Here is a 22,169-nt window from a genome sequence, read left to right as displayed (position 1 = left end):
ACTATTGCTCTATCTCACAGAGAGACTCAGAAAGTGAAGATGAGAGTGAGAACTCCCACTAAAAAAGTGAAAATTCTCAAAGGGGGGAAATATAGAATGAGACCACCACTTCTCCTGCTGTCTTTCCCAGCTTTTCCCCGTCTCGCCTTTTCCCTAGTTTATAAGACAAGAGAAGAGGGAAAAAGTTGGAAAGAAACAGAAGTAAGATAAATAGCTAGATGACCTTGGCACCATCTCCTGGCCCTGGTGGTTAAAAAATAATAATGATAATATTAACCCCTGACCAAAACTACTACTTGTGTTATCTGTAAATTCCAGACATTGTAAGAGAAAGCACTGTAAAACTTTTTGTTCTGTTAGCTGATGCATGTAGTCCCCCCATCACGTTTTCCATGCTTGCTTGATTTATCATGACCCTTTTACATGAATCTCTTAAAGTTGTAAGCCTTTAAAAAGGCCATGTATTTCTTCTTCAGGGAGCTCGGCTCTTAAGACGGGAGTCTGCCGACGCTCCCGGCTGAATAAAAAACCTCTTCCTTCTTTAATCCGGTGTCTGAAGAGTTTTGTCCGCCGCTCCTCCTGCTACAATCCCAGCATGTGCCCGGTTTGGGGACGGTGGGCAGTCCTAGAGGAAGGGTCCAGACTGTGGGTACCTCGCAAGGCATCCTGGGAGTCATAGTCCTTTAACTATTTCCAGCCCATTGCTCACGGGGCTCCGGGACGCTCTGGGTTTGGGGGTGGTGTGTAGTATCAGAGGGAACGATAGAGAGGCGTGTCCCTAGCCAGGCGTGTCCCTAGCCAGGCGTGCTGGGACTTATGGTCTCTTAACGGTTTCCAGCCCACTGGAGCGAATCTGCGGACTACAATCCCAGCATGCGCTGTCAGTCCTCCCCTGTGGTGCACAGCCCTGGAGGGAGGGACAGGGCAGTGTGGACTTCGCCCCTTCCTAACTGATGCCAGCCGCTGATTCTGTGTCACACTCTCGACCAAGGGAGTCTGGAGGAGGACTTGAGGGGCAGGTCTGGGCTGGGCGGTGAGGATGGTGTGAAGCTGCGAAGTGCACCTCCTTTACTCAAATCGGAGGGGTCTGGTCCTCACCGCACAGCCCTCTGCACATCTCGGTGTCCTCTCCCATCCATATCCGGGGGTCTTTCCAGAGCATCGCGCCTCTTCCAGTCCAGGGAGCTGCCTGCTGTGCTAAACTCTATGGGAACCGAGACATCCACCTGCTGGGTGGCCCGCCCGTGCACAACTTCAGAGCTTTCAGCAGGTGATTCGGACTGTGGCTCCTTCGTGAAAATGTCACCCTCTACGGCACCTTTCTTGTGATATAGAAGTTGACGCGTGAGAGAGGATATTTATTGGGTTACCCAGGACTTGCTAACAGCAGAGGAGAAAACCACAATTCCCAGCCGTAAGAATCTACCCAAAGATGATGGTTTAGATATTTCACACTTGAAATCACTACCCTCCTCTCAACTGAGTCCTAACTGACAAGTGTCTCAAAACACAGGTGGTGACCTGATCCCTCAGGAATAGGTGGTGCTCCAGCTTTGTGGGAATGACTTTCAAGGTGCGGAGCACTTGGGCAGCATTTGAAGTCTATCTTGTTTTACTGCTTTGGATGGAAATTAATCACCCACAGCTGTTAGAAATATTCCTTAATATGCTGGGGCTTATCCGTTAAATTTTTCTGTCTAGATGAAAACCCAGAACTTCTGCTTTCAGGTAACCTCTTAATAATCGACAGCCCTAAGTTCCTTATGTCCTCAAGATGGTTCCTTTGATTCCCAGATGATACCAGCTTTCGTGATGCATCTAATCTGTACAAACCTGGGTATTACTCTGTGTGAAAATAATACCTTGTTCTTATTATATGTTCTTATAATTTTCATTTGTGATTCGTGAGTATGGAACACTCTAAAAAAAAAAAAACCCGAAAAACCTCATCATAGCAATTGAATTATGTTACTGTACTTTATGAAAAATTAACCCCTTTCAGGATTAATTACACATGGGTTCGTCAGCACATTTGTAAAGAAAGGAAGAAAAACTGTATGGCATTTATGAAATTGGAAAAATAAGGAATTATGTATAGGAAGACCACAGCACAACACTAGGGCCATTCTCTTATTTTAAATAGACGCTGTGGGGTCGAGTGCCCCCATTCCTACCCTATCCTGCAGTATTCTCATCCTACTCTTTACTGTGTATTTAGGTGGGGGTTTCTGAATTCACTTGTCCACAACGTTAGTGGGGATGTTGTAACATGAAGTTATCCATCATCTGTCATCTTAATAATTAATGAAGAGCCTTGGGATCTGTGTTCAGATACACTGCTGCTGAGTGTGCCTGCAAAGACACTGCCCACAGTGGTGGTCTCAGAATGTTGAACCTGTTGCCACCACAGCTGCTGTTCACAGATCTCGGTGCTCTTTGTGATTTGAGTCTCCTGCTTAGATTTGTGATTGTGAACCTGCTATGCTCACCCCATTTATAGTTATATCTTTTGTATTGCCTTTTCTATTCCATTTGTTTCCTGGGAACTCACTGTGTAACTGAAATTCAGAGAATATGTAGGGATTCCACTCCCACTACCTAAGTCACTGTACACTAGTGACATTTGTGTCATGTTGTCAGACTCCACGCTCTTCCTCTCCAGTGGAATTTGTTGAAGAAGCATAGTTACCTGTAGATCTCCTCAGTCTAATGCTGCTGGGATTGATTATGAAGCTGGGCATGTCGTGCTTGGCCTCATTGACATTATTCAAAATATCTTTCCCATATTTTGAAGTCTGATACTACTTTCTTAATGTGAACACTTGGATCTCTGCCTTCACAGTGTGTGGGCTTACCTCCTTTTCTATTTTGTGCATCTCTACTAGCATCTGCAAGGGCACAGGTTTTATTCTTAGTCCATCTTCTACTTCATGATAGGAAATTTGCCAAATAGGTCCTTAGTGGGAAAGAAAACTCACTGGCATTTTTCCTTCTCTCTGTTCCTTCTTACCCTGGCAGGTGTGAGAGTTATCGAGTGAGATGGAGCAGTGGTAGATCGTGACCAGCTCTCACCTGGAATATTGGTTATTATAAAAAGATAATCCTCTCACTTTTTGCAAGCATAATTTATTTGCCTTAGAGTTTTTCTGGGCTTTCCCTTACAGGTTTCTACTCATGAAGCGCAAATATTGATGAAGATAATACTACTGCCTTGATGCCAGACAGTAACAATCACCTTTTTTTTTTGTATCTACAATTATAAATGAAATGCATACTATAAAAAGAAAAGAACACATCATAAATATCTTTATAAAGTAAAAGTCTTGGTTGGTGGCTGGGAACGGTGGCTCATGTCTGTAATTCCAGCACTTTGTGAGGTGCAGGCGGGAGGATTATGAGACCAGGAATTTGAGACCAGCCTGGCCAACATGGTGAAAAACCCCGTCTCTACTAAAAACAATACAAAAATTAGCTGGGCGTGGTAGCGGGTGCCTGTAGTCACAGCTATCCAGGAGACTGAGGCAGGAGAATCGCTTGAACTCAGGAGGCAGAGGCTACAGTGAGCTGAGATCATGCCACTGCACTCTAGCCTGGGCAACAGAATGTGACTCCATCTCAAAAACAAAACAAAACAAAAATCCTTGGCTGACTCAGTGGCTCAATCCCAGCACTTTGGGAGCCCAAGGCAGGTGAAATTTTTGAGCCCAGAAGCTGAAGACCAGTCTGGGCAACATGGTAAAACCCTCTATCCATAAAGTATATGAAAATTAGCCAGCTGTGGTGATGTACACCTGTATTCCCAGCTACTAGGGAGGCTGAGGTGAGAGGATTGTTTGAGCCTGGGAGGCCAACTTTGCAGTGAGCTGTAATCATGCCACTGTGCTTCCATCGGGGCAACAAAGTGAGATCCTGCCTCAAAAAATAAAAACGTAATAAACTGAAAGTCTCCCCTTTATTCCCTTCTCTTCAAACTCACTTTTTTTTTTTCTTTGAGAAAAACTGTTAAGAGGTTGTTTTTTATTCTTCTGGCTATGTTCCATATACTTATTTTTTCTTTTCTTTTCTAATTTTTTTTTTTTTTTTTTTTTTTTGAGATGGAGTCTTGCTCTGTCACCCAGGCTGGAGTGCAGTGGTGCGATCTCGGCTCACTGCAAGCTCCGCCTCCCGGGTTCACGCCATTCTCCTGCCTCAGCCTCCTGAGTAGCTGGGACTACAGGCTCCCACCACCACGCCTGGCTAATTTTTTGTATTTTTAGTAGAGACGGGTTTTCACCATGTTATCCAGGATGATCTCGATCTCCTGACCTCGTGACCTGCCCACCTCGGCCTCCCAGAGTGCTGGGATTACAGGCGTGAGCCACCGCGCCCAGCCCGTTCTATAAATTTCTAAGTGATACACATAAAGTTTATTTTAAAAATTATGTCATACTACATTGTTTTTTAAATTTACTCTTTCTCTAGCTGTATTTTATCTATCTATCTATCTATCTATCTATCTATCTATCTATGACAAGGCCTTGCTCTGTCACCCTAACTGGAGTTGAGTAGTTCAATTATGGCTCCTTGCAGACTCAAACTCCAGGTTCAAATGATTCTCTAACTTCAGCTTCTGAAGTAGCTGGGAGTACAGGTGCATGCCACTACACCTGGCTAATTGTTAGTTTAGTTTTATTTGTTTTAAACAGGGTCTCACTGTGTCACCCAGGCTGCAACGCAATGGCACAATCACAGCTCACTGTAGCTTGACCACTCAGACTCAGGCAATTCTCCTGCCTGAGCCTACTGGGTAGCTGGGACCATAAACGTATATTAACTCACTTGGCTATTTTTTATTATTGTTATTTGTAGATACAGGATCGCCGAATGCTGCCCAGATTTGTAGTGAACTCTTGGGCTTAAGCAATCTGCTACCTCAGCCTCTCAAAGTGCTGGGATTACAGGTGTGAGCGACCACAACTTACTCAGCCTTTTTATTTTGTGTAAGAATAGCATCAGTATATTAAAAATATAACGGAAATTATTTATGGTGTCTTTTCAATTCTTATGCATTAAAATTCTCTTATTAGAGCCTTTTATTAATGGTTATTGTGTATTTTCTGTAAAATTTTACTGTCATACACTACATGTCAAAGATTCAAGACACCCAAACTTCATGAATGCAAAGTCACAGTAGAATATTGTACTTATCTAAAAAAAAATTTTTATAAATGATACATGAAGTTTGCATACAAGGTAGCTGAGTGTGGTGGCAGGTGCCTGTGATCTCAGTGAAGGCTGAGGTAGGAAAATGGCTTGAACCCAGGAGGCAGAGGTTGAAATGAGCCGACATCGTGCCACTGCATCTCAGCCTGGTGACAGAGTGAAACTGTTTCAAAAAAAAAAAAAAAAAATTTGCATACAAGATTTTGTGAGGAAATGTTTTTCTTATTTTTCTTTACAATTCCATATTACTGTCTTAATTATCTCAATTATTTAGAATAGGTTCCAGGGCAGCAGTTGATTTTATTTTGGGTTTTACCTATGTATTATAATTTTGGATGGTATAGTTTCCAACTCTGCCTGTACACTTCAAGTCAATGTGGATTTAAAAAAAATTTTTAATAATGCAATCTATTCATAGATTAAACTTCATAAAGTTAAAAGCAGAGGCAGCTCCTATTTTAAAAAGGGATTAGTGGAGGGCAGCATGCCATTTTATTTAAAATCACAAGTTAGGTTTTTCAGATGGATAATAGTTCAGATCATTAAATCGCATTTCTGTTTCTAAGTTTTACACAAAATAGCACATTAAATCCTCAGTCTTAAGCAATCACCACAGAGATTCCAAATTGCCTCTCAATGTCAAGGTGAACGGCGCAATTTCTTCTCTTGCAATAAAGGTATATCTTTTGATACACAAGGGAGCGTAGCAGTCAGATACTTACAAGATTGAGTTGTAGAAATAACTTCCATGTTTTCATCCACAATGTGCATCCTCACCTCTATCTCCCATTCAGTAACACTATCAGTTTCCTCATCTCTCCTTTCTACTTTCTTTAAAAGAGGAATTCTGATTGCAGACAACACATGACAGAGGCATTTCAAATCAAGAGAGTTTCTTGAAATATACACGATTTTAGTTTTAAGTAGAATTTCCTGAAGAGTTTTAGTTACAATACCACATTCTAGAGGATGATGGTGAGACTCATAGTAAACATTTAGCAAAACATAGGTTATGAGGCAGCCATCTCCTAGAAACACTCCATCGGGGTTTATATATGAAATGTGAAATATCACAGGTTTAATCCTGGCACAGAACCAAAACTGAGTGCATTGCACTTGAACAGCTGATCAATCCCCAGCACAGGTCCATATCAAGCAACAGAGAAGAAAGAATCCATTTAACCCCAGAAACGTCTTCATTCGCCCAAATTGAAAACCAAATTTCACTCAGGAAACTAATGTTGGGTTTAATTAAAATATAAATCATCATATGTTTTCCAAATTAAATTATATATGTGTTTGTCTCTATGAATATGTCTCCAACTTTGTGTATGGCTTATCTTGTGTATTTTTGGCTGATTTTCAATGATTGTCTTATCTTGTGTAGTTGAGTAGTCATTGAAATAGTCTTAATTTCACCATGTGTTTAATTATAAATCTATACTTCCTTTGTGTGAGATAAAATCTTTTGTGAACAAAATTTAATTTTTGGAAAGCTTTATAACTCTATATTTTTTCTTTTAAAAATTGTAATTGTGGTAAAAACACATAATGTAAAATTTACCCTCTTAATTATTTTGAAGTGTATATTTCATTAGTGTTAAGTACATTCACATAGTTATGCAAAAGATCTGCAGAACTTCTATGTCTTGCAAAACTACAATTAAATGCCTTTTAACACAATTGCCCATTTCACCATCCCTTCAGCCCTTGACCATTCTAATTTTTGTTCCTATGTGTTTGTCTACTTACAATACCTGATTGTGAATGGAATCATACACTGTCACTTTGTTCCTGGCTTATTTCAATTAACATGATACTCTCAAGAATTGTCATATCATGTGACTTTTTAAAGACTGAATAATATTCCACTTTGTGTATGTGCCACTTGTTATTAATCTGTTCATTGGTCAAGGGACATCTGGGTTGTTCCTGCCTTTTGGCTTGTGTTAATAATGCAGCAACAAATTTGGGTGTGCAAATATCTCTTGCAGATCATGTGTTGCATATTTTAAATACATACCCAGAAGGGAGTTGCTAGATTATATAATAATCTCATTTTAAATTTTTTGAAGAGCTTTCATACCATTTTAAAAATAGGTTTGAGGTGACAGGTTATTGTGACTTTGCTTTGCATTTTTCTAGAAGAATAATGTCGAGTGTCCTTTTAAATGCTAGCCATTTGTATGTCTTTGGAGAAATGTCATTTCAAACATTTGCCATTCTAAATCAAGTTATTTTTGTTGTTGTTGAATTTTAGGAGTTTATATATTTTGAAAATTAACACCTATGAAATATGAGATTTGAAAATATTTTTACTCTTTTTTGTTATATGTATGTATGTATGCACATATATAACCCTATACAAGATAGGGTCTTGCTATGTCTTCATGGCTAGTCTTAAATTTTGGGGCTTAAGTGATTGTTCTGCCTTTGCCTCCTAAAGTTCTAGAATTATAGGCCTGAGCCATCATGCCCAGCTTTCACCCACTTATTAGGTGACATTTGTATGCCACTAAATGTTTGATGTGTAGAATACTTGAAGATTAATGTAGTCTCCTTTTTTTTTGTTCTTTTCCATGTTGTTTATGCATTTGATGTCATACTTAGGCAAAGAGTTTTAAGACTTATGCCATAAACTTTCCCCTATGTTCACTTCTAAGAATTTTATTATTTTTTATGTTTAAGTATTGAATCCATTAAAAAAACCTTTCTTTTTATATATGGTACAAAGGAAGCATCCAACTTTATTTTTTTCTCTGTAAATATTCAATTTTGAAAATTCTTTGTTAAAGAGATTCTTGTTTTTCTATTGCGTGGTCATGAAAAGCTTATGGAAGATTATTTTATCATATATGTAAGGGTTTATTTCTGGGATGTCTGTAATTCTGTTTCATCATCTATGTATCTGTTTTCGTGGCAGTAGCATATTGTTTTTATCTTTGTAGCATTGTATCATGATTTTAAATCAGAAAGTGTAATGCCTCTTTGTTCTTTTTAATGGGTGTTTGGCTAGTCACAGTTCCTAAACAACTTTTAGAATTACACACAAAAATTCTGCAAAAAAAAAAACAAAAACAAAAACAAAAAAACATTGAGATTTTGATAAAATTACATTACATTTTTATATCATCATGAGTAGTACTGACAACTTTTTTTGGGGCGTGGGGGATGGAGTTTTAGTCAGTCACTTAGGCTGAAGGGCAGTGGTGGGATCTGTGCTCACTGCAACCTCCACTTCCCAGCTTCAGGCAATTCTCCAGTCTCAGTCACCTGAGTAGCTGGGATTACAGGCATCCACCATCAAGTCTAGCTAACTTTTGTATTTTTAGTAGAGATGGGGTTTTACTATGTTGGCCAGGCTAGTCTCAAACTTCTGACCTCAAGTGATCCACCCACTTTGGCTTCCCAAAGTCCTGGGAATACAGGCATGAGCCACTGCACCAGCCCTGACATCTTAACAATATTAAATCACCTGATACTTGAGGAAGACTATATGTAAGATTTTGCTTAATTTTCTCTTATTTACATATTTGCCACTTTTTCTTGCTTTTGATTTCTAGTTTCATTTACATTCTGTGGCTTCAGTTTTCTTAAATTTAATAAGACATGTATCCTAACAGAATGTACCATGTATGATTGAGAATATTGCATATTTTTCTGCTTTCCATTGCAGAGTTCTGAAGATGCTGTTTAGGTCTATAATGTTCAGGTTTTGCTTTGTTACTGATATTATATCTGACTATTCTAGTCATTATTGAAAGTAGAGTCTTGAAGTTCACAATTGTTGTGTTGCTATATGTTTCTTGCTTCACTTCTGTCAATATTTGTTTTACATAGTTGAAAGATGAGAATCAGTTGAGCCTGGGAGGAGGAGGTTGCATGCAGTGAACTGATTGTGAGATTGTGCCACTGCCCTCCAGCCTGGGAGACAGAAACTCTGTAAAAAAAAAAAAAAAAAAAAAAGAAAGAAAGAAAGAAAGAAAGAAAGAGAGAAAGAAAGAAAGAAAGATGTCAGTGCTGTTTATAGTAGCACAAAAATTTAATTTTTATCAAAATCCCAATGGTATATTTTTGCCGATTTTTCAAATTATATAAATATGATTTATAAATTATTGTTATAGATTCCTTGCAAGTTAATCCATCTCATGGTTACATAATACCAATCTGTCTCTTGTTAAAATTTATGACTTAAAATATATTTTAACATAATTATGACCACACCCCTCCAATTGTAGCTACTCTTTGCATAAAATATATTTTCTTTATACTGTTATTTTCAACTTATTTGGGTCCTTAGAGCTAAAGTGACTCTTGGAGAGAGCACATTGCTGAATCTTCTTTTCTTAATCCATTAAATAATTTTATTCATTTTCTCTAAGGTATTTAACTTTTTATATATGAAGTAATGACTGCAGTTAATGAAGTTACTATTATTATTTGTAATTGTCTTCTGTGTTTCTTGTAGATGTGTTATTTGTCATTTTTTCTCTTACTGCTTTATTTTTGTTTGTTGGTTTTGTAGTGACATGATTCAATTTCTCATTTGCTTTTGCATACCTTCTACAGGTTTTTTGGTAATCATCTTGAGAAATAAAGACTTCATAAAACATCTTAAAGTTATGACAGTATATAACAACTATATTTCAATGGAATACAAAGCTGTACCTCTTTATGCCCCCACTTTGTTATTAATATCACATATTATGTTTTCTTATTGAGTATCTATGAACACACATTTATGCAGATTTATGCTTCATTTTTTAAACTCCATAGCAAATTTTGAAAGTTTTCTGTACTATCATTATGACAGTAGAGATTTCTATACCTGTTTATATATTTACCTTTAATAGAGAGCTTTCTATTTTCATTTACTTTTATGATGCTGTGCAGCATCATTTCATTTTTGGCCGTGATAGACTTTCTTTTACATTTCCTTTAGGACTGTTCTAGTGGTTCATAACACACTCAACTTTTTATTTATTTTGGAAAGGCTTAGTTTTGTTTTTTTTTTTTGAAGTGAAATTATTCCCGTTGAAGGCTTTTGTTTGGCAGTATTTCTTCTTGTTTAGTTACCTTGTCATCTGGGGAGTTCTCAGCTGCTTTTTAAAAATAACCTCTTTATTACTTTTCTCCTATATTGTTTTTCTAAGACTCTTTATATAAATACAATGGTCCACTTGGCAGTGCACAGTAAGTCCCATATTTCATCTTTTTTTCTCTATTCTGTTAAAAAAATTTGTTTTCACGACTCAGTATTAATAAGTACAATGTCATCAATTGTCTATTTTTTTCCACTTTATTAAGTCTGCTTTTGTGATTATTGATTAAATTTTTAATATAGTTATTGTGTTCTTCAGATTCACAATTTCTGTTGATTTTTAAAAATCTTTTTATTGATATCTCATTTTCTTCATGCATCACGTCTTCTAATATTCTTTTTTTGTCTATGTTCTGTTTTGTTCATTAAGCAGTTTTTTCTAATTACATTTGATTGAAAACTGCACCGAATGCTAAACGTCCACCTCTATAATAAACAAATACAGTAACAGTAACTTACGTTAAACAAAACATACTTCTGATAGCCATTATTTTTCTGATTGGGACAATTTTATAGTTTTTATTTTGTCACAAAAATAGGAATGTACATATGCAAAGGCTCAAAATAGGCTATCTTTTTAAACAAAAAGACAAATGATTCACAAAAGATTATGAATAGAACATGTAACTAATTGATACAAATCTAATAGGATTTGTTAAAATCAGTCACATCCAATACATGTGAAGTGTTCTTGTATAAAAAACCACTTGAAGAAAAGAAGACTTTATCAGTATCTAAAAGTGGATTTTTTCATAGACAATCTGACAAGTTGCATTAAAAGTGTTTCCTGTGACATTAGGAAACACCTTTTTTTTTTTTTTTTTCTTGCATTATCGGATGCTTTTACTGAACTTACAACCAACTTGCCCACTCAGTATGCAGTTCAGATGTGAGAGACGCTTCTCTGTACAGGAGCCGGTACTGTCTTCAATCCTGTGCATGCAGGTGTCTACCACAGGCAAACAGCTTACTCCACATTTTCTAGTAATGTAATCTTCCTATTAGCAAAAAGCGGCAACCAGTCCCTGTAGACTGAAGGACTCAAGTCACAGGATGGGGATTTCTTCTTCATGGTTTTTATTTTGATGTTTGAACTCTTGATGCAACATTCTAAGCAAGGTGTTCAGGACCTGCTGTGGCCAAGGGACTGATAAAGGAAAAAGTTCTATTTATTATTTGTGATTTGATGCACAGGTGAAAAACTTAACACACAATAACAGAAGTTGATCGTTAATAAATCACACCCTAGTCTTTCAGAGCTTCCATAAGCAAATGATATCTTCAGTTTTCCAGCTCTTGTAGTTTTAACACTGCAACATCAATGATGTATATTTCCAGAATCAGCTAAAAAGACCGTCAGATTCTTTTTCTCTTATTTCATCTATTTGTCACTGTCTCTTTTTCCCAAGTGTATCTGAGTGATAATCTGCCGGCATTCTCTGCAATTTCTCATTGGGGTGTTCTTGATTGTCCCCGTGTTTTGTGGGCTGGTTGGGAGAGGGCGGTTGGGAAGGATGTGCCACTGTTGGGAGGTTGTGAGTCACTGGGATGCCTCCGGGGATGATCCTTCCATGGCTGCAGGAAGTCCTCCTGAAGCCACGCCCACGATGCCTGAATGAATTGCTTGCTGGTCTGCTACTGACCAAAGCGCTGATGTGACAAAGAATTCCTTGTTCACACAGTTTCTTAAACTTCCTGGCAGGCGACCTGTGATGGCCCAGTGGATCTCGGTGGCAGCTGCCTCCATCATCTCCAGTGACACTTGCTGGCTGTTGCAGGTAGTGTGAGGAGTACAGATGAGATTCGGGGCGTCTTTCAATGGACTCTGAGCAAAGCTAAAGGGCTCCGACTCATTCACGTCCAGGGCTGCCCCTTGTATCCTGCCCTCCTTGAGGGACTGTGCGAAGGCCTTCCCGTCTACCAGGCCACCACGGACTGCGTTCACAAGGAATGCTCCCTGCCTCATCTGCTTTATGGTAAAGTCATTGATGAGGTGGTGGTTATATTCGTTGAGATTGCAGTGCAAGAAGACGCAGTCACTCTGACACAGCAAATCCTGCAGGGTGAAGACCCTCTGCATGCCCAGGGACCCCTCGATCCCATCCTGCAAGTAGAGGTTGTAAAATATGACGCTGAATCCAAAGGCCTTGGCTGGAACTGCAAAAGCCTGCTGCGTGCCACCGAAGCCGATGAGGCCCAGTGTCTCCCAACCAACGCAGGCCGCTCCCGAGGCCACCTCTCGGATCTGCTCCACACTCTGACCCCACGTGCCTTCCCGCAGTGCCTGGTACAGCCAAGTGTTCCTCCAGTACATATTGAGGATGTGGCAGATGGTGGAGTCCGCTGTCTCTTCCATGGCTATAGACGGGATGTTGCACACAGCAATTAGGAGCTCACCAGCAGCCTTGATGTCCACGTCGTCGTGTAGCAGGAGGAGCCACAGACAAAACTCCTCAGACACTGGATTAAAGAAGGAAGAGGTTTTTTATTCAGCCTGGAGCGTCGGCAGACTCGCCTCTTAAGAGCTGAGCTTCCCCAAAAAGAAATACTTGGCCTTTTTAAAGGCTTACAACTTTAAGGGGTCCACGTGAAAGGGTCGTGATAAATCGAGCAAGTGTGGGAAACGTGACTGGGGCCTACATGCATCAGCTAAGAGAACAAAAAGTTTTACAGTGTTCTGTTTTTTTTTGTTTTTTGTTTTTTGTTTTTTGTTTTTCATACAGTGTCTGGGATTTACAGATAACACAAGTAGTTCATGTCAGGGGTTGATGTTATTATTATTACTTTTTTTAACTCCTAGGGCCGGATGGTGGTGCCAAGGTTGTCTGGCTATTTATGTTACTTTTGTTTCTTTCTCTCTTTTCTCCTGTCTTGTGAACTAAGCAAGGTGGGGGGAGGAGGGCAGTAGGAGTAGTAGTGGTTTCCTTCCTTATCCCCCACTTTGAGAATTTTCAGTAATTAGTGGGAGTTCTCAGTTTTATTTTTACTTTCTGAGTCTTTTTGCGAGACAGAGCGATAGTGTTTTATGTAATACACTTGTGCTGAAGTTTTCTGATGAACTGTGGTAGCTACGATACCTTTTATCATTGGAAGGAACAAGTGTAATACACAGGGGAGCAGCAAGCAAGTTTCTATTACCAGTGATATAATTGTAATGCGGGTTTTAAATTTTTATAGCTGGAAACTATTTTCTAAATGAAGACCTAGGATCAAACCTGTGTTAAACCTGTACAGGCACTGTATCAACTTTGTCATGTTCTAAGCAGGTTAGTTTTGTCACTGGGTCTGAAAAGCTTTTTCTTAGTGAATAACACAGTATTTTTTAATAACAGAAGTTTTTAAGAGCCAGATGCTTGAACTTGGGGCATCTGTTTGGGGAAAGGGTTAGTTAAAGTAATCTTGAGGCATTAACTCTTTTGCTTCTCAAGTCCATTGGTCTCTTATATTAGCCTTTTAATAAATATAACATGAAGAAACATCCAGGCTGTCAGCAATGTTTTCAGCCAACTGAGGAAATAGGTTTTTTCTGTTTTTGCTAAAGGAAGAGTTTCTGGTAACTTCTGATTTATATGTTTAAAGAATGACTGAAAGACCTTGCGATCGTTGCTGGGCTGGACGGGTCTGGGTTTCCTAAGCAGTACGTGTACAGTGGGGACACCTTACATAGGTGTTTCTTCTAGCATGGTTATGGGAGGGTAACAACAACAAAACAATGTACAGCATATTCATATCCCACAAGGACAAAAGCGGTCCTTACCTGGGAAGAAGATTGAACACAGTGACAGAACAATAGGAAAAGAGTTAGTATTGCAGGAAAACTATTAAGATTTTTAACTACATTTACTTGCTAGATGAGTTCTCAAGCTTCAGCTGTGCGTAGACTGGTCAGCCTCCAGAGTGACCAGAACAGGGCTGTCGTCCTCAGCAGCAGCTTGGTCTCATCTCAGGATCAGCCGGGTTGGATGATCTGTGTCCTGTTGGCCAATCCACTTGTCCTGAGCTGCCGGTGTTAGCTGACTGTGGTGGATCCAAGACGCAACACCTGCAAATTTAACAGCAGTGGAAGTGGACAAGGTTACAGTATAGGGCTCATCCTATATGGGTTGTAGAAAAATTAGGTTTTAGTTTAAACAGAGTCACTAGATTTAAAGCGGTGTCAGGCTTATAGACATTTTCATTTATTTAATTATGAACACTATGGTTATGTTTTTAAACCTGCATTTTATTTCTTAAGGTTAATTTCTTTAGTTTCTGGAGGTCATCTTTAACTTATGATTTGGGGGTAGCCGACCAAACAAAATCTTATAGGGCAAATACCTAGTTTGTTTGGTGAGGGTGCACCTGACTTGGAGGAGGACTATAGGCAAAAACCTGATTTTAGTTTAAATGAGCAAACAAGCACTAGCATGTACCAACAGCTTCCAGCATAGGGCAGTTCTGTAAAGTCTATAAGCAAGTTTTCACAAGGTATGGCTCTTTTTCCTGTTTGTTTCTTAGAGGAGGGGTTTTTCTCCCCCCAACCCCCCTTTGTAACTCTATTTAGTGGCTTAGCCTTCAGTGAGAAATTGGAATCCAGATACGGCAGAATCTTACTGCTTTTACTTCTTTTTTTTTTTTTTTTTTTTTTTTTTTTTTTTTTTTTTTTTTTTTTGAGACGGAGTCTCGCTGTGTCACCCAGGGTGGAGTGCAGTGGCCGGATCTCAGCTCACTGCAAGCTCCGCCTCCCGGGTTTTTACGCCATTCTCATGCCTCAGCCTCCCGAGTAGCCGGGACTACAGGCGCCCGCCACCTCACCCGGCTAGTTTTTTGTATTTTTTAGTAGAGACGGGGTTTCACCGTGTTAGCCAGGATGGTCTCGAACTTCTGACCTCGTGATCCGCCCGTCTCGGCCTCCCAAAGTGCTGGGATTACAGGCTTGAGCCACCGCGCCCGGCCTGCTTTTAACTTCTAATGTGACCATGGGCTCCTGGGAGCCTAATGAGAAGGTGCGTAGTCTGCCCTAGTCTTTATATTCTTCAGCTCCTATCAGTCTGATCAGATCAGTATTTGGTTCCTCCAAGGTGCAGCAGCCCTTGGCCGATGGCCTCTTTTTCTTGTGGCCTTGGCCATTTCCTTTATTGTCTTTTTGAACATTTACCCTTCTAGTGTCCTTTCTTTTTACATCTCACACATTAATCTCTCTCTAGCCTTGTCTAGCTCTTGAATCCTTGCCTAATGTGCCTTCTTTCATATCTACATCCACGTCCATGTCCTCTCACATTGTTAATTTCTCTTTTTTTACACTTACTCTTGGTCTTTTTTTTTTTTTTTTTTTTTTTTCTGTTGCTCTTTCCCAGTTTTGTTTCTTGGTTACAGTTAACATACATCTCAATGGCCACTTTTATAGACTAGGTGGTATTCATGCCTGCAGCTTCTGCTTGATGTTACCATGGGCTTACTTTACAAATGAAGTATTCACTATATACTGATTTTCAGCAGTCTCAGGGTTAAATGGGGGGTAAAGCCAGAATGCTTTATAGAGTCTCTTATAAAACTGACTTAGGCTCTTGTCAGCTCCTTGAAGCATTCCTAGAATCTTTTTTATACTACTTGCTTTTTTCTACCAACTCTTAGCCTCTGCAGAAGTGCTTCTCAGTACCTCTGCAAATGCTGAAGCTGAGTTGCATTCTCTGGGTCTTTTTTCCCCCTTTTTCCTACAGTTTAACAGGCTTTTTTCTTTATATAATTCTCCATGCACTTGGAGGGCTACACAGGCATACCGAGAGTCAGTGTAAATGTTTACACTCTTACCTTTACTGAGTTCTAAGGCCTGAATTAAAGCAATGAGCCCAGCTTAACAACAGTGTTCCGGGTTACCACCTCATATTCTGCACATCTCTCTCCTTGTGGGTTGATGAAGCTGTTCCCATCCACGCATAGCTCCTACTCTACTGATGCCCAAGGCTTGTACCAGAGTTCAGGTCTGCTAAAGTAAACTTGAGTCCAACACCTCTACACAGTCATGCTCGACTAGGGCTCTAGCTGCCAGGAGCAAGGTGGTGGGGTTTAGGGTGTTTCCAGTTTAGTAAATCAATGATTGAAAAGGGCTGATAGATGAAAGTCTGTTGCTCCCCGCCGGATGTGTGCCTGGTCATTATAATAGACAGGTCCTCGCATCTCCCTGAGAGGCATTTGCATAGCTTGAGCAAGACCAGCTCTGAGATGGCCCACTTGACTATCTTAGCTTCCTTGGCCTCTCAAGGCTCTGATCCCCCCCTTTGAGGTGAAACCTGGGGCGTGTTAGCTCCTGAATCTCATTTCTGAGGGGCTGTTGGCCTCAGTAAAGCGGGGTAGGCTTGCACATATGGAGAAACAATTTCTATGATCTCTGGCAGCTCTCACAAAACTAGCTTCTCTTGCTGTTTCTGGGACTCCCTTTTTAACTCCGTGTCTGCTGGTGAAGCTGCTCTTACTTTTCCTTTTGGCTTTTTTGCAATAAGCTGTTAAACAGGGCTAAATTTATGCTGGTTTTGTCTATATTATATTTAACCGTGAGTCAATATAAAGGAATTTGATCTAGATACCCTGGTTGTCCTCCGATCCCTGTCACCACCTTAAATACATGGCCAATTGTTCCTTGTCTATAGTTCCTTTGGTGGGACATCCAACACCAAAAGAGGGCAGTTCTAATTCACACAGAGATCTTAACCTCTAAGGGGTTAACTTAACTCTATAATCTCCTGCAAAACCTTTCTTAAGGTTCTGTAACATGCATTTTAATAGAGTAAGTTTTGATGATTTGATGACTTTCCTTTTATTTTTATTTTATTTTATTTTTTTTTTTGAGACGGAGTCTCGCTCTGTTGCCCAGGCTGGAGTGCAGTGGCCGGATCTCAGCTCACTGCAAGCCCCGCCTCCCGGGTTCACACCATTCTCCTGCCTCAGCCTCCCGAGTAGCTGGGAGTACAGGCACTCACCACCTCGCCCGGCTAATTTTTTTTGTATTTTTAGTAGAGACGGGGTTTCACTGTGTTAGCCAGGATGGTCTCGATCTCCTGACCTCGTGATCCGCCCGTCTCGCCCTCCCAAAGTGCTGGGATTACAGGCTTGAGCCACCACGCCCGGCCTGACTTTCCTTTTATTTTTTTGAAATTTTTCTTTTTGAAATGTTTTAACACAGTTCCAAGTGGAGTAGGTTTGTGTCTGACCTATTTTTTCTCCCGAGACAAAACAACATTCACATTACCAGAAGGAAAGGGTAAAAAATCACTCACTCATCTAATTGACAGTAAATCAAAATCAAAACTAAAACCAAAGTGTTGTTAAAGGCACACCTGTTTGTCAAGCAATTTAAGCCAAACCAAAATCAGAACCAAAACCAAAGTGCCAATAAAGGCATGCTTGTTTATCAAGCAATTCAAGTCAAGTCAAAATCCAAACTAAAACCAAAGTATCAAGCAATTAATTCAAGTCAAGTCAAAAACAAAAACCAAAGTATCAAGCAATTAATTCAAGTCAAGTCAAAAACAAAAACCAAAGTGCCAGTACAGCCACGCCATGGGTGATCAGGCCGTGCTTCCACTCAAATGGTGTGGGCAAGTTCCAAACACCAGTCTTACCAAGTTTCAGATGTCCGGACTTAAATTGTCAGTTCCTTCCCGGTGTTCAGCCACTGTGTTGATCCTCCACGGGGGCCTGCTGTGCACTGCTCTGAGGAGAGTTCCACCGGGGCAAATGCCTACCTGGGAGCGTTCTCAGGATCCGCATCGCTCAAGCTGGCCAGAGTCCCCCGCAGGGATGCTCTACAGGGCAGGCATAAGCTGCCTAAGGGGCTGCCTCCACCGTGCATAATCAGCTGCTTCCAGGTCAGGGAACCAAGAAATGTAGCAGGAGGAGCTGCAGACAAAACTACTCAGACACCGGATTAAAGAAGGAAGAGGTTTTTTATTTGGCCGGGAGTGTCAGCAGACTCGCATCTTAAGAGCTGAGCTCCCCAAAAGAGAAATACTTGGCCTTTTTAAAGGCTTACAACTTTAAGGTGTCCACGTGAAAGGGTCGTGATAAATCGAGCAAGCATGGGAAAACGTGGCTGGCACTTACGTGCATCAGCTAACAGAACAGAAAGTTTTACAGTGCTTTTTTTTTTTTCATACAGTGTCCGGGATTTACAGATAACATGAGTAGTTTATGTCAGGAGTTGATGTTATTATTATTACTTTTTTTAACTCCTAGGGCCGGGTGGTGGTGCCAAGATTGTCTGGCTATTTATCTTACTTTTGTTTCTTTCTGTCTTTCCTCCTGTCTTGTGAACTAGGCAAGGTCGGGGGAGGAGGGCAGCAGAAGTGGTAGTGGTCTCCTTCCTTAGTCCTAGCCACTGCCCACCCACACAATCACTCTGAGGGCCTTGAACTTTTCCAGGCCCTCCCTGGTGAGGGTGATGGTGTGGTACATCATGGTGCCCACGGCTCCATTTAGAACCTTCTCGTGAATCTCCTGCCTGGACTGTGCATCACACAAGGCCACGGTGGCCAGGTCCTTCAGGATGGGCATGTACACAGTGCAGTCACAGCCGTGCAGCAGCGCCACCACGGGGCGGGGATGCAGGGGGCCTTTCGTGATCTGGGGACGAATTCCTTCACAAATTCTGTCCAATCGCTCTCTCTTGATTTTGTGCTTGTCCACAAGGGCCATTCTTCACCGAACTTTGCAACTCTCAGATCAAAAGGCAAAGCAGTCCTCTAAGAACTTACGGGAACTCGCAGGAGTCGCGTGCATGATGCCACTATGAACCCAATATAAATTTGTTCACAAACTCTATAGTTCACACGATGGGCTGTCCATCTTTTTAAGGGAATACAGCTTCATTGGTTGAAAACCATTTAAGGTGATGAAACCCGTTTGCTTGCAACTCAGCCACCATCGCGCAATCAACAAATCTCATCATGACCCCAGTTCTGGAGCGCCCGGAGTCCGCGACCACTGCCGGTGGGGGTGGCTTTGGCCCGGTGCAGCCAGGTCCCTGCTCCTGCTCTGAGCTTTGGGCATGGGCTGGGGGTCCACCTGGGTGTCCCGCACGGTCTCGAGGCTCCTCCCTTGCCAGGGCCCCGGGGACTGGAGGAGTGCCGGTCTCATTAAGGAGCTTTGATAATTATTTTGATTTTTTTAAATTATATAATGTAACAACAACAACAACAACAAAAGAATAAACCTACAAATTTTGACCTTTAAAGGTCAACAAAGATTTTTAAAGCTAAATATTTGCAGGTTTATTTTATTTCTTCAATTGGGACATGTTTTCTGACTTCTCTGTATGCCCCCCAATCTTCTGATGATACTCAGAAATTTATACAACAACTGTGTATTGTAGTATGTACAAACTTTCTTACTACAAGATAATACAGCAATCAGTGAGGCTGTACATTTTGGTGCTTCATTAACAGGGTCTTCGATGTGTCTTCTCTGGGCTTGTGTGTGTATTTTTAAGGTACAGATATTTTTCCCATTGTTTTCCAGACACTGTAGTCCTTTGCTTCCGCAGTTGATTGCAGTGTTTGTTTCTCGGATGCTGTGATAAGCATGCAACTTCTTTTCTCAGTAGTCATCAATTGTCATCCTCACTACTCGATCATTTCCTTTAGCACTCCCTATTGGAGGAGACAGAATCTAGTCATCATCAGCAATAGCCCAAAAAAGCCAAACCTTTGAAAATATGTTTCACTGTTCTCATTCTATACTGAGGGAAATACTAAAAGTTGAACATTTTCTCTTGAGCCCAATTGCTGTTTTGGGAAAGAAGAAGGGATGTGATAAATATAAGCCAGACCTGGTTGCTTTGTATAGCAAGTTTTTCCAACCCACCTTATTTTGTGGTTGTTATGGTTCTGTTTTGTTTTAGGCTTTTAGCAGCCTGCAGTCATACATTTATGTTCTGTCTCTAGTAATAAGTGGAAAGGGGGATGAGGAAAGGTCCTTACTGGTTCACTCAGCAGTTGAGTGACACTGGTGTTATCAGTGATGCCGGAGATAGAGACTAAGAACTCGTGGCTGTATTCTCCCTTGAATGCCCCTGTTCTACAGTAAAGGAAATATCTTTGGAATGTAAAAAGACAGAAAATAATAGGTATCACCCCAATAGGAAAGAATGAACAAATAACAAAGATGAGAGGTGCAAAGGCCAAGGGGGAAACTTTAAAAATGTGGTGTTGGAGGTTCCGTTTCAATGAAATTGGTTCTGGAAAATCCTAGATTTACTTCTTTTGCTACCACAGATGGAAATTTTCTACTCTATGCTTTCTAAGCCCTTCAATATTCTAAGGCTTCCCCTGTGCCTCCACTAAAGTTCCAGGGCATTCACAGTGAGATCCAAAGTTCTCCTCTTCTTTCTGTTATTCTGGTGAAGGCCTTGTGGTCTGAGTGCTTTTCCATTGTTTTGGAGGATCTGGGGAAATCTGCATATTTTGCGAGATTTCCATATTAAGTTATTTTGTAAAAATCTCTGCCTCATGTCAGAAGTTTATGAGAGTAAAAGTGCAGACATTGGGGTTTGGTTCACGTATTTCAGAAACACCAAGGACAAATGTTTCTGCTTCATAATTTTCAGTCCTATGATTTCAAATGTGATCCTGCAAAAAAATCAGAAAAAACTTGTCAGAGCCCAAAGCACCTCAGCACGTGATAAAGTTGAATCTTCTATTTCACTTTACTCTTTTTTTCATCTCTGGTAATGTAGGTCAAAAAGTTTTCTTTTCCTTAGTAGGAACTAACTTAGAAATGTGAACTCTCTAGGCCAAGCACCTCACCTGTGGAATAGTTTATTGTATCTACTCATCTCAAAGAATTTTTAAAGACCTTAATGCCATAAAAAAACTTAGAAACTTGCCAAGAATAGAATAAATTATTAATTGTTACATTATTTCTTAATCAGTTATTTTATTAATTAATTGTATATAAAGCTTAATGGGACTACTGTCTGTACATTTTGCCTCTCCTATTTTTATTTATGCCAAGTTAGTCCATAATTTTAGCTTCAGGGGTTTCAGAATAGCATACTTGAATTTATGTGTTATATAAAAAGTGAATTAGATAGTATGCACATCACATTAAGAAAAGTTTTCGTTTGTGTGTCTATGTTTACTGCATAGAAAAACTTATCATTACTGTTTCCATTTACTTTCCTCAGCATTTATCTGAATGACAGTATAATTTATTTCTAATTGCTTATTATATAGTAGTGTTCCATAGCACATTTTCCAATATTCATGTTGTTCCCATATTTTAAAATGCAAGGCTTTTCTTTGCTTTTAAAAAAATAAATTATAGGCTGGTGTAGTGGCTCACACCTGTAATCCCATCACTTTAAGAGGCTGAGGTCAGTGGATCATGAGGTTAGGAGTTCAACACCAGCCTGGCCAACATGGTGAAACCCCATCTCTACTAAAACAAAAAACAAAACAAAACAAAACAAAACAAAACAAAACAAAAATAGCCAGGTGTGGTGGCGGGCGCCTGCAATCCCAGCTCCTTGTGAGGCTGGGGCAGAGAACTGCTTGAACCTCGGAAGCAGAGGTTGCAGTGAGCTGAGTTCTCACCACTGCACTCCAGCTGGGTGACAGAGTGAGAATCGGTCTCAAAAAATAAAATAAAATAAAATAAAATAAAAAATAAATCATAGCCTTTCCATTTGTATAAAAAGAAGAGCAATATATTAAGAACATAATAAAGTGTCTGTAATATCATTGAAATCTTTTTAAAAAATTATCTTCTAAATGCTCTTTATGGGAGATGATAATGCATTTGGTGTGAAATTTTGTTACTCTAACCATACGCTAATAATTCAAAATCTGCTCTTTATGGGTGCCCAGTTATGATTGGACATTGTAGTTATCTA

The 22,169-nt window shown here is 40.1% G+C and overlaps 1 protein-coding gene across 1 annotated transcript; it reads right to left on the bottom strand.

Annotated features, from left to right (window-relative positions):
- Positions 1-11,691: 11,691 nt before the first annotated feature.
- LOC126964086 (C-terminal-binding protein 2-like) lies at positions 11,692-19,232 on the bottom strand. Its single transcript, XM_050806922.1, is given in 3 exon segments — positions 11,692-11,867; positions 11,870-12,727; positions 18,652-19,232. Coding segments are annotated over 3 exon segments (1,356 nt in total). The 5' UTR covers positions 18,974-19,232.
- Between the last annotated feature and the right edge of the window lie 2,937 nt (positions 19,233-22,169).

The sequence above is a fragment of the Macaca thibetana genome, chromosome 10 (assembly GCF_024542745.1).
Source record: "Macaca thibetana thibetana isolate TM-01 chromosome 10, ASM2454274v1, whole genome shotgun sequence".
In the NCBI taxonomy this organism is placed as follows: domain Eukaryota; kingdom Metazoa; phylum Chordata; class Mammalia; order Primates; family Cercopithecidae; genus Macaca; species Macaca thibetana.
This window is presented reverse-complemented; position numbering and strand designations above follow the sequence as displayed.